At 45.3% G+C, this 13696-nt stretch overlaps 1 protein-coding gene across 10 annotated transcripts in view; it reads right to left on the reverse strand.

Moving 5' to 3' along the window:
* LOC137215632 (zinc finger protein 551-like) overlaps window positions 1-13696 on the reverse strand; it is a 50731-nt gene that overhangs the window by 24658 nt on the left and 12377 nt on the right. For 7 of the 10 annotated variants that reach the window (XM_067721130.1, XM_067721131.1, XM_067721127.1 and 4 more), the window contains exons 1-3: window positions 10385-12187; window positions 6829-6952; window positions 4533-5438 (exon numbers count right to left, since the gene is read on the reverse strand). The exons of 2 other annotated variants lie outside the window; for them this stretch is intronic. In XM_067721130.1, the coding sequence (XP_067577231.1) occupies window positions 4533-5438; window positions 6829-6952; window positions 10385-10417 (1063 nt within the window). In that variant the 5' untranslated portion in view covers window positions 10418-12187. Of the gene's footprint in view, window positions 1-612; window positions 5439-6828; window positions 6953-10384; window positions 12190-13696 lie in introns of those variants that run through there. One more of the 10 variants, XM_067721123.1, reaches the window with a different exon arrangement.

Consider the following 13696-nt stretch of genomic DNA (forward strand, 5'->3'; position numbering starts at 1 on the left):
GTGTGATTTAATGTATTATTGAATACTGAGTCTTAAGAATGTAGTGGAGAATATGTTAATAGTGCAGATTAAACAAAAAAATATATGGTGCCTGTGGGCTTTCAGTTGTGCAAAGGGCAAAAAACTGAGGAAATATAATTTCCTTCCAGCATTCAAAAATGATTGTCCCGTAAGGCAAAGAGGTCACATCACTGAAGAATGAGTGAAATTCCAACATAAGTCTTACTTGTTAAAATAATAAATAAATTACATAAAAAGAAAGTACTCAAAAGTTATAAATAGTCTTTTTACCAAAGAAGATAAACAGAGGGCAAACAAATGCATGAAAAAATGCTCAGCATCATGAATTCTTAGGAAAATGGAATTAAAACCAAAGAGAGTTAAAACTACACACTTATTTCAAGGGCTAAAATTTTAAAACATTGACCATATCAAGTGTTGGCTACCTTGTAGAGGAACTGCAATTCTCATACACTGTTGATGGGAAGATAAAAGGGAACAACGACTTTAGATCACTGTTTGGCATATCTTAAAATGTTAAACATCTACCTACACTGCAACAGTCTGAGTTATTAACACATGGGAAATAAAACATATATCCATATAAATAACTGAATGCAAATATTTTAAGCAGCTTTATTTATAATACCCCAAACCTGGAAATAATCCAATGTCCATAAACAGATAAATGGATAAACAAAGACGTTATCCATAGAACAGAAGACTACTCAGCAATAAAAAGAATTAACTACTAATATAAGCATCATTGTTGAATTTAAAAATAATTGTGCAGCATGAAGTAAATCAGTTTTAAAAAAGAGTATACATCTTATGATACCTATTTAAAATTATAGAAAATACAAACTAACCTATTGTAAAGGAAAGTGAATCAATGAATCAAAGATTGTCTGTAGGGCTGAGGAGAGTAGGGAATGAGATTCCAAAAGGGCATGAGGTAAATATGTGATAGATAAATTTACTTTCATGATTGTGATGGTTTCACAGCTTTACATGTATGTCAAAGCTTATCAAATTGTACCAATTAGGTAAGTGCACTTTGTTGCACATCAACTATACAAACCCATGTTGTTCAAGGGTTACCTTAACCTTTGCTAAACCTTAGGAAAGCCTTAAAATGTGGTTCCAAATAAAAGCGTAGATATCCCACTTCTCTTGGAAAATTAGGTTGGCAACCCTATATGGTCTCTACCATCTCTCTCCTTATGGCCTGGGAAGTGCAGCCTTGCCTCAGTGGCAGCCAATACTGGCAAGCAATGAAGGCTGCTGCCACTTGAATCAAAAGAACTGCTCACTGGGTCACAAAAGACACATCCTTGGGCTACAGGACTGCCCTTTTCTCTATCCTTGTTTTCCCACCAGTAGAGCAATGCCTTTGAGGGAACAGCCCAGAAAGGCTATAGGAATCCACAAACCTCAGCTACAGGAAATACAGTTATGGAGATCCTGAGAATTTCTGTACCCATTGATCACACAGGAATAGTCACTGGAGCATTTGTGGATGAATTTTTAGAAGAGGTACATTCCATCTAATTTACTGCAGTCTCCTCAACTCCCTATTAATCCAGTGTTTCTGCACCAACAAAACCAACCCCCCCCAAAAAAAACCAAGTCCCCCTGGTAAATTTATGATTAACATCTCTACACAAAACTGTATTCCTTTTCTTGTCCTGACCCTGTTCCCCTCAGGATTGAGGGGTATCAAATAAAAGCAGGACCATGCGGGCCCTCCTGGGTACAAAAGCCCCTCCATGTATCCCTTGTTTGTTAGTAGAAAGAGGTTTTAGTCTCCAAGGTCTTCCCTGAGTTCCAAAGAGCAGACTCAAGCAGTTCCTAATTAGGGAAGTGAGGGAATACAGAAACAAAGGAAAAGCAGTCCAGGAAGAAAAGTAATGACAGCTTAAACAAAAGTTCAGCAATAAATCAGAGTCCTTGCTCCTCCTCAAGTGATACATATAACAACAATCTGACACATATCTTTGTGCTGCTCAGCAGAAACCAAGACCCCACCCAGGTGGAAGATGGCGACTACATGCTGTCCACAAGCACATAGACCCCAGATAAGATAAGACAACTAAAACATCACCCTGTTACCTCAATACTAAGAAATCAGAAGAAAGTCCACGAGCTGCAACACTCAAACCAAATGTTGCCTTTAAAAACCCTTCCTTGTGGGCTTCCCTGGTGGCGCAGTGGTTGAGAGTCCGCCTGCCGATGCAGGGGACACGGGTTCGTGACCCGGTCTGGGAAGATCCCACGTGCCGTGGAGCGGCTGGGCCCCTGAGCCATGGCCACTGAGCCTTCACATCCGGAGCCTGTGCTCTGCAACGGGAGAGGCCACAACAGTGAGAGGCCCGCATACCGCAAAAAAAAAAAAAAAAAAAAAAAAAAAAAACCCTTCCTTGAAAACCACTGGGGAGTTCAGGTCTTTTGAACATTAGCTGCCCATTCTTCTTGCTTGATGCCCTACAGTAAATGCTGTACTTCACTTCATCATAACCTTGCGTCAGTAGATTGGCTGTGCTGCACATGGGCAAGTGGACCTGAGTTTGGTTCAGTAACACAAATTATGGTTCTACCTGACCCTTGTAGTCTAACAATAAATGACACTGAAAATGTCATTGAAAATTTGTATATCGTGGCACATGGCTCCTTTATAGGACCTGGGGACAAGGTCCCCTCAATGGTGCTGGGAATTATGTGAACAAGGGAATAAAATTCATGTTGGTCACAGAAGCACTGGGGGTTCTCACAACAAAGGCCTCCTCTTCAGGGTGGCTTCTGACCTCTCCAAAAATCGTGGCACCAGTCCACCAATTAGGACCACAGAGACCTGCAGTCTTCCTTTCAAAGCCTTGGGAAGCAATGAAAATTAATCTGTTCACCTCTACATGCTAACAGATCACAATTCTGCTTCCAAACCCCCATGGAAGAGAGAAAAGAACCGCCAAAATTAAAGATGCAAGAGGAGGCCTTTACAAAAGATCACAAACCAGAGCAACATGCAGCAAGCAGTTTCCACATTGGTAAATTAGAACCTGGAAAAATTCAACACAAGTATGATGTGAGAACAATGATGTCCCTGAAAAAAGTAGTCCTTCTTAGCAAGCTGAGGATAGGTCCTTTGGACCCAACCTGAGTAAGGTCCATTCCCTAACATCAGAGAGAAAGGAATGAGTATCCTGCTAAGGGTTTGGGCTATTCATAATTTCCTCACGCAGATGGGAGAACACAGAGTTCTGCTTTCCTGAGCCTGTTGGAGTGGTGCCTTATGTACAGGGGTGAAATGGCTTCAGCCACAGAAAGTGGCAGTGACATAAATCTAACAGCAGCTCTGGGCAGGTTACAAGGTATAATGCATCTCCTTAAAGCCTTAGATGTAACTGAAACTTACGGGCAATCTTGCATGGTGGGTGTTTGAATAAATGAGGTTTAAATTCAGATAAATGGCTCTCACACAGTCTCCTCCAGTATTGCTATACTGAGTGAGGAAATAAAACATTCCCTGCACATTTAAGGCTTTTCTCCAGCATGAACTCTCCAGTGCCTGAGGAGGTTAGGTTTGCGGCTAAAGGATTTCGCACATTCACTACATTCATAAGGTCTTTCTCCCGTGTGAACTCTCTGGTGTTGAATGAGGTCAGATTTGTGGGTAAAGAGTTTCCCACATTCACTGCACTCATAAGGCCTCTCACCAGTGTGCCTTCTCTGGTGTTGAATGAGGCTAGAACTTTGGCTAAATGATTTCCCACACTCATTACACTCATATGGTTTTTCCCCAGTGTGAACTCTCTGATGTTGAATGAGGCTAGCACTTTGGCTAAAGGATTTCCCACATTCCCCACATTCATAAGGCTTTTCTCCAGAATGAATTCTCTGGTGTTGAATAAGCCCAGAGCGTTGTCTAAAGGATTTCCCACATTCACTGCACTCATAAGGTCTTGTGCCAGTATGAATTCTCTGGTGTTGAATGAGGTCAGATTTGCGGGTAAAAGATTTTCCACATTCAGTGCACTCGTAAGGTCTTTCTCCAGTGTGAACTCTCTGATGTTGAATGAGGATAAATTTGCGACTAAAGGATTTTCCACAAACACTGCACTCATATGGTCTTTCTCCAGTATGAACACTCCGGTGTCGAATGAGGTTAGAGAACTGTCTAAAGGACTTCCCACATTCACTGCACACATAAGGCCTTTCTCCACTGTGAATTCTCTGGTGTTGAACGAGTTCAGATTTGCAGCTAAAAGATTTCCCACATTCGCTACACTCATAAGGCATTTCTCCAGTGTGAACTCTACCATGTCGAATGAGATTAAAAATTTGTCTAAAGGCTTTGCCACATTCACTGCACTCATAAGGCCTTTCTCCAGTGTGAACTCTCTGGTGTCGGAAAAGGCTAGAACTTTGTCTAAAGGACTTCCCACATTCACTGCACTCATAAGGTCTTTCTTTAGTGTGAACTCTCTGGTGTTCAATGAGGTTGGATTTGTAGCTAAAGAATTTCCCACACTCACCACACTCAAAATGCATTCCTCCAGTGTGTTGTCTCTGGTGGTGAATGAGTTTGGATTTGTGACTGAAGACTTTTCCACATTCACTGCATTCATAAGTCCTTTCTCCAATGTGAATTTTCTGGTGTTTTCTAAGACTAAAGTTGTGGGTAAATAATTTTTCACATTCTCTGCATCCATAAGTCTTTGTACCACTGTGAATTCTCTGGTGTTTAACAAGGCCAGAGATATGGCTAAAGAATTTCCCACATTCACCACACTCATATGGTCTTTGTCCAGTGTGAATTTGCTGGTGCTGAACAAGTCTGTAGTTGCAGTTGAAGGCTTTCCTACATTTGTTACACTCATAAAGCCCTTCTTTAGAGTGGACACTTTTATCTTGAACAAGTGTGTGGCTGTGGCTGGCAACTTTTTCACATTCACCCCACTTGTAATGACTTTTTTCACTGTGAAAGGCCTGTCCACTCTTGCTGCCACTCTGTAGTTCCTCACTGTTGGGTGTGGCCTGGTGCTGGAGAAGGCCCAAGGTGGCTGGGAAGTCCTCCCCAACCTCCCCACAGGTGAAAGGCTTCCCTGGCACAAAGAAGTTGCAGCTCCTCACAAGCGAGGCCCTGTCCACATCTCTCTTCCAGGGCTTCTCTCCACTGTCATGCTTCTGTTGCTGGCGAAGGTTTGCAATGAAACAGAAGCATCTCACATATGTGCCACCCAAGTCTGGTTTCTGCAAAGGGTATACTCTTTGGTGCTCAGCTTGCTGCAAAATATCTTTTAAGATGGGGACACACATCTCACAGGGGTGGGTCTTCTGGGTGGATGGACCTGCCTTAGAAGCCCTAACCTGTGACTCTCCTTCTACAGATATACTCTGCTCAGAAGGGGCCTCCTCATCTTCTGTTCCATGGCAACAACCTGAAAGCAGAGAAACGCTGAGGAAATGCATGTTTACTTTGGTGGGAAAGTGAAGTCCCATTACAAAGGTGTGTCAGACACAACAAAGAATGAGCCATGGGTTTGTTCTAAAAACAAGGAAGCTGGGGGCAAGCTGAGGAAGTGGCTGCTTGGCAGCAGTGGGCAGGCCTCTGAAGATCACAAATAGGGGAGACCTCACCAGACAAAGGACACAAGGATGGGTTGCACCCACAGAGCCGAGGCAAGGCTTCCAACTCATTCCTCTCCCAACAACCTTCAGATGTGGGGCAGGCTGGTTGTGTCCTGCCCCAGTAAAATCCAAATGGAATCAAGTAGCTGGCATTCAAGGAATATTTAAGGATATGTGCACACCTCATGATACATGTGCAGGTCAGTGGGGGAGAACACTACAGAGAGAGAAGTACAGAGGAACAGGTGACCCATGGAAGCCACAAAGGTGAAGGCAGTCAGGAACTGGAAGTCACAGAAGAACTAACAAGTCAGCAAAGTGTCAAGTATGGGGAAAAGGTAGAAATGAGGTGCAGTCAGTGGCACTACTGGTCACTGGGCAGGCTCCTGGTTTGATATGAAAACAGCCATGATGTCATATCTTCCCCCAGCTGTCACTCACCAGGCCCAGGCAGGCTCTCCTCTGAGACCATCTTACCATGTCTACTCTGTGAAACAACCAGGGTTCTCTCTGCACCCTCCATTGTACAACTACTCAGAACCTGAATAACGCAAGTCTTATGAAAGACAGCATAGGGGAGTGGCCAGCACTGGCCTAGAGCAACTTGCCATATGACAGTATTCAGTAAAGAAAACATTACATATAATTGAATCACTTTGCTGTACACCAGAAACTAACACAACATTGTAAATCAACTATAGTTCATTTTTTTTTAAAGTCTCTAATAAAATGAGATATTCCTGGAGAAGAAAAAGAAAACATTACAAAAAACAACTAAAGGAGAGTCTTACAAAAACAGCCCATGGATCATGTAAGTAATGACCATGATCTGGCACAGGCAGTCACAAAGAACTTTAGCTAGAAGAAGGGGGAAGAACTGGAGGCCATGGATCTGGACATAGTCACTCCACCAGGGAGAGGACAAGCAAGTTGGGATTCATTAAGCCAACTACAAGATTCCTGACTCCCAGACCCATCTCTGCACTTTTGGAGGCAACAGGTGTTAGGGATGCTTGGGGAGTCCATTACTCAGGGCATGACACACAGCTCAGTGCCAGCATCCACAGCACATCTGACAAGAAAGTAGAGGAAATTAGCAGAGCCCATGATCCAGCTGTGGAAAAGACAATGCTAACTCCAGGGAAAAAAGGAAAAACAGGACATCATCTCAGAACACTGGAAAGAGTGTGAAGGTCTTACCCAGGGATGCTACAAGTGCAAAGTTTTCCAGCATCACATTGTAGTACAGGAGTCTCTGAGCCTCATCAAGGAGCCCCCACTCCTCCTGGGAGAAGTCAATGGCCACATCCTCAAATTTCATACCCTGTCATAATGGAGACAGTTCATTCCACCATCAGCTTCTCTCCTATGATTCCAAGATCATCATGCCATGTTCCCCACTCCCCCCACCCCCAGCCCCAATCTATCCTCTGCTCACTCTACTCCCCACCTCAGAGGAGATACCAGACCTTGGTGCCATCAGAATCACTCTCTCATATTCCCACTGATTCTGTGTCTTCCCACATCAATAGGCAGATGAGCAGATAGGTGACATCTGACCTCTGGGTCTTGCATGTAGGCCACATTTCCTCTTGTCAATAAGGTGGGTGTCACAAACATAGGTTAGGGAGAGACACTGGCCACAGGGAAGGTGTGAGTGATCTGACACTGGTCTTTCCTTCACCCTTATGACCCCAAGAACAGGGTTCTAGGGCCATTAGTTCACACTACCTCTTCACATGCACATCTTTCTTTGAACCACACTTCGCTCTCACAGCTGTATTCCCGCAGGGACAACTTCAAAGGTCACACAGCCTTAACATGATGGGGATAGTTCATTTCATGACCAGCTTTCCCCTTAGGATCCTAATTTCACCACCTCCCCAATCTATCAGTTGCTTACCCCTCTCCCTTCCCCACCTCATGAACATTTCCAAGCTCAGGTGGCACTGATACCCATTGTCTCATCATGGTCCTTTTGATCACTGTATCAGCCCTCAATAACAAGCAGGTGGGTAGACAGATGTCATCTAAGCTCTGGACCTAGCACATAAAGCCACAACACCCCACTCTTCTCAGGCAAGAGTTCCCCTGGGGTTCCCCAGATCATTTCTCCCAGACACCACCAATCTTGGGCTCATCCTTGACACTTATGCCAACACCAGGGTCCTGGAACCATGAGTTCATGCTCCCTCTCCATGTGTACATCACTCTTTCCACAACAACTGTCTCACAACTTCACTCCCACAGCCACAGCCTCCCTCCTGCTCTACACCAAAATCATCTCCTCAGCCTCTCTATTCATTACTCAGTATATGTGATCCACAGAATGCTTGGCAAATTCAAACACGATCAAGTACGACCCTAGACTGTGACAGTTCCCACTGACAAAGGCAGCCTTGGATCCTGCTATGAAGGCCTCCTTCCTTGACTGTCCCTTGCTTCAACCTCACCCACTAAGAACCACATCAGATCTCAGATACCCATGGCCCTACTCCACTTGTGCTGCACTTGATGAACCCTCATCAGTCATAGCTTTCCTTTCTCCACCTAACTCTCATTCAAGGCCCAGCACCTGGCCCTCTACATCATCTGTGAGTTTCCCAGATGACTGCTTGTGTCCCCAAGCTAATCTGCCAGCCTGACTAGAACACCCCAGGTCCCACCAAGGGTTACAACAAAACCCTAGTGAGTTGGTAGAGCAGTGAATAAACACCAGCTTGTCTGAATTACTCCTGATGATGCCTCTGCATCCATCTCATGTTCACTGATCCTTAAGAAGCCTTGGTTGCATGCCAAACCATTTACCCTTATAACCCTCTCTGTGACTAACTCCTTCACCCATGTTGTGACACCTACCTCCCACAACCAGGGGTCCAAGCAGGAAGCCCAGTCCACAGACCCATTCTCTTCTTCCTAGGCTATTATTACCATTATCCTCCTGACCAGGACTCCCCATACTAAAATGATCTACAGCTCCTCCCTGGTCCACACTGTCTACTACCTTTTGGATAAGTCTCCATCCCAAACTCCTCCTCAGAGGAGGATGCCCGCAAACTGCACTCTGAAACACCTCATACCCTTAAGAGGTCAAGAATAAAACTTCTGATATCCCCAGTGAAAATTACTCTTACTATGGACTTTCCCATATCAGTTGGTAGAGCTTCCATCCTTCCACATGCAAAATCCATACTTTCACTTCATCCCTGACTCCTTCTTTCAACCTCAAAATTAGAAAATCCAGCTTGCCATACCTAAAACACCAATCCAGAATCCAGCCACATCTCCCACCTCCATGGCCACCACCCTGGTCCAGCTACCAGCACACTCACACAGACTATAGGAGTATCCTTCTCCCTGGTCTTCCTATCACCTCCCTTATGCCAATACTGTTCTCCATGCTGCAGCCACAGGGAGCCTGTTGAGACCTGGGTCAGATCACCTGTCTCCACTGCTCCAAATTTTTCAGTGCTCCTATCACCTCCAGAAGAGACACCCAATTTCTCAAAAAGCTGTTCCAGGGAATTCCCTGGTGGTGCAGTGGTTAAGAATCCGCCTGCTAATGCAGGGGACACGGGTTCAATCCCTGGTCTGGGAAGATCCCACATGCCATGGAGCAACTAAGCCTGTGTGCCACAACTACTGAGCCCACAGAGCACAGCTCACCTAGAGCCCATGCTCCATAACAAGAGAAGCAACTGCAATGAGAAGCTCACGCACCACAAGTAAGAGTAGCCCCCGCTCACTGCAACTAGAGAAAGTCCACGCGCAGCAATGAAGACCCAACGCAGCCAAAAAAAAAAGCTGTTCCAGACATGCCTCCTGCTCCACTGCTCTCAGCTACCATGAGAAAGAAAAGATACCTGCACGTCCCTGAACCCTCCCTCACCTCCCCTCCAGGCCTTTGCACATTCTGGTACCTATGCCAGATCTGGTACTTTCCTCATCTGATTCCACTCGTTGTCAAAAATAGGAACCATCTTACATAACTCTAGGCCTGGTGTTTGTTCAAGGCCCCCAGGCCCAAGGCCTGGAAGAGTGGCAGAACAGTACCAGGACGCTATTACCCCAGAGACCACAAGGGTGGGGTGAGGACTAACGAGACCCTGAAATAAACTCCACAAACCAGTATCACTAAGCGATTCCATAGTTACAGGAATCTGTGGAAAAAGAGAGGTTGTTTGAGAGTTTGACCACCACGGCCAGCATCCTTGGGCTCAGACCGCTAAGTACCCTTGGCCAGCCCAGGAGCCAGGTGAGCTCGAGATGTCTGAATTACCTCCGGGCCTCAGTCCTGAGAGCAGACTCTTGCCAGCTGTGTAATCTTTTACAGGATTCGACATTTCCCGTATCTATTATCTCTCTTCTCGTCTCTTCTTCCTCTGAGCAGCCTTAGGAAAACTGTTAGAATCCTATCTCAGTGTCCCTCTTTTGCTCACACCCTTCAGAATGAAAGTAAATCTCCTCAGGCACAACTTCGCCTCACAGTCTGTGTCCTGCAGACATAAGACGGACTCCAGGTTTCCTGAATCCTCCCGCCTCAGTCCGACCTCCCAGCCTTTGCACTTGCGGGTGCCTCCGCCTGCCACCCTCTCCCACGCGCCATCACACTGTCAGAAAAAGACCTACCCACAACCGGCTCACCGTCCCGGACACCGCGCCCCGAGCTGCAGGCACGTGAGCAGGCGTCCCGCACTTGGGTCTTTAGTGTCTGTGGGAGGTGAGGGCGGTGAGAGCCCGGAAGACAAACGTTTACCTGAGGCGGGTCCCTCAGCGCCGCCGCCGCCATCGGAGTCTGTGGACGAAGCGGAGTCTGTGAGGCGTGGAGGTCCCGATCTCAGCCTGTTACGGGTCACCCCGAGGTGCGCCACCGCCAAGCCATGGATCTGCCTCTGTGGAGGCCTCTGACGCCTTCTCTTTTAAGACCCCTGGCTCCGAGCCTCTGAGTGGGCGACCCGACCCGAGAAAGGCCAAAATGACCGCCACAAGGAAGACGCCAGAAATCCCACCCCGAAGCGAAGCCCACGCACGGAAGTACCTCTGCCCTGGGCTTTCATTGGCTCAACTCCGCCACCATTGGGCGCATTGCCCTCTGGGTAGTGTAGTTCCCACAGCTGCGCAGGAGGACATTCCCGGAGTCCACCTTGGCCAAGAAACGTTCTGCGCAGCACGGAGAAATATAACCATTATTTTGTAATAACTTTAAATGAAGTACACGCTATAAAAATATTGAATCAGAGACCCCTGGCGGTCTAGTAGTTAAGACTCCGCGCTTCCACTGCAGGGTAAGATCCCACATACCGCTTGACGGGGCCAAAAAAAAAAAAAAAATTAAATCACTATGTTGTATACGTGAAACCAATATAACATTGTAAATCAGCCATACTTAAATTAAAAAAAGAAAGGTTCTGGGGCACTGAGAGTAGCGCTGGGAAATGACTAACCTTGGGGGGAAAGGAATGTGATTATCCCTTTTTAAAGGGGCGGTTCGCGGGTCTCCGGGGAGCGTTGTCTGCCACGGATCATTTGTTTAGAAACATTATTCCGGTCTCTGTAAGCTCAAAATGGCCCCCTGTGGCTAAAAAGATTATTCCAATTATTTCCAAAGGCTACAAATGCGAGCGGACATATTCTCATTCAGACTCAAAATGCATCCGCTCTTAGCTGGAATGTAATAAACGTTTTATTGCTATTCAAATACATACAGTTAGAAGTGTTGGTTGTTTTTTTAACTCTGTATGTTTAGTTAGGGCCATGACTTGGAAGATGAGTAACGATGTTTAGGCCTCCCTGAAATAGGAGAACAAGAAGTTTTCTCTGCCTCTGTTTCCCAGAGAACATCTGTCATGCCTGTATCCTCACTGATTGTGTCTAAACCATAAAGCAGAACTGTCTAGCCACTTAATATTTCTTACTCAATGACCAAAGATATATTCAGTTCCCTTAGGAATCTGACATCTATCTCAAATGGAGAGCAACTTATGAAATTGTTTTGGTATAGTGTAGTGCCTGCTCAATGAGTGATAGTGTTCTCAGGCAGAGGACATGTGCAAAAGGGGCATCTGAACCCCATCATCTCATCTCCTTGCTGGGAGGGGGTTATCATTTCTCCAGTGATTGTTGGGGCTGTTGTGCATGAGGAATAGATGATATCGGGAAAAAAAAAGTTGTGAAATGCGAATTATAAGGAACTATTTATAATGATTATGTAGTTAGTCAAAGATAGTGGCAGAGATAACTCTGGGGAAGCATCTGAGAAGGGTGAAAAAAGTTAAGACCTCAATAATTTTTATTAGGAGATACTAAAGTCTGAGAAGAGATGAGTTAAGCTGAGCTCAATATTTTTCCCTGATTTAAACATTTATTTTTATTTTTATTGGCATATAGTTGATTTATAATATTATGTTAGTTTCAGGTGTACAACATAGTGATTCAAAATTTTTATAGATTATACTTCATTTAAAGTTATTACAAAATAATGGCTGTAATTCCCTGTGATGTACAATATATCCTTGTTGTTTATTTATTTTCTACATAGCAGTTTGTACCTCTAAGTCCCCTACCCCTATCTTGCCCTTCCCCTCTTCCCTTTCCCCACTGGAAACCACTACTTTGTTCTCTGTATCTGTCTGTTTCTGTTTTGTTATATTCACTATTTTCTGTATTTTTTGGATTCCACATGTGATATTTGTCTCTCTTTTTCACTGAGCATAATACCCTCCAGGTCCATCCATGTTGCTGTAAATGGCAGAATATCATTTTTTATGGCAGAGTGGTATTCCACTGCATGTGGGCATGCGTGCATGTGTGTGTGTGTGTACCACATCTTTTTTATCCATTCATCTGTTGATGGGCACTTAGGTGGCTTCCATATCTTGGCTATTGTAAATAATGCTGCTATGAACATTGGGTGCATGTACCTTTTCAAATTATTATTCTTGTTTTCTTTGGATATATACCCAGGAATGGAATTGCTGGATCACATGGCAGTTCTATTTTCAGTTTTTTGAGAAACCTCCATTCTGTTTTCCACAGTAGACATTAACTGCTCTGGGACATCCAAGGAATGGGGAAACGATCACGGAAATAAATCCAACAATAACAGCAGCAGCAGCTGAGTCTCCATGAACCTCAATGTGCACCTGCCCCGGGCTGAAGGCTTCAAGTGCCATGATAAAGGGACTGTCCCCAGTTCGGCAGCTAGACTCCCAGGTTTGAATCCAGCCTCTTGAATCTGATACTTTCTGTGGTGTGACCTTGGGGGACCCACTTCATCTTTGTGATCCTGGATTTCCCCAGCAATACAGTAATAGCTCCCAATACCCAGAGTGCTGTGAAAATTAAAAAGAAATTCTCAAAATGCAAATCCTGGAATTCTGGTACCAGTACAGGCTGTATTTTGTTGCTTTGACTGACCGTCACAGAGGCTACGGTGAACATCTTCATCACCTCCCTGTCACAGTCAGTGAAGTAAATCTTGGGGACCTCTAGAGTGGCCCACAGATTCCCTGGGATTCCACAATGAGACCTCAGTAACCTGAAGACACGTCTTCCAGTGGACCAGAGGGTTCTAGGAAGCCCCATTTGTTTCTCACAAGCACCTGGGGACAGAAGGGCCCAGAGGTATATGGCTTGGGGATATCACCTGCAGGTGTGGCTGGTGGTGTAGCCACTGCACACAGAACGGGCACCTCAGCTCCTCCAAAGGCCTGGGCACAGGGCTGCTCTTTATCCCCATTTTACACAGGAGACAACCCAGATAGTGGATTGTTTTGCCTGTTGTCCCAGTGATGGCTGGTGACGAGATTTAAACCCACATTGTATGGGCCACGTTTGGGGAGTCTGATCACTGACCTATTCTTTGGCTTCCAGAAGGGCTTCAGAATGTCTGTCCTAATACCACCTAGTCCACCTTTTTTTTTTTTTTCTGTCTGCATTGAGTCTTTGTTGCTGCGCACAGGCTTTCTCTAGTTGCAGCAGGCAGGGGTTACTCTTCGTTGTGGGCGCAGGCTTCTCATTGCAGTGGCTTCTCTTGTTGCAGAGCACGGGCTCTAGAGTGCAGGCTCAG

Source organism: Pseudorca crassidens, chromosome 20 (assembly GCF_039906515.1).
Source record: "Pseudorca crassidens isolate mPseCra1 chromosome 20, mPseCra1.hap1, whole genome shotgun sequence".
NCBI lineage: Eukaryota > Metazoa > Chordata > Mammalia > Artiodactyla > Delphinidae > Pseudorca > Pseudorca crassidens.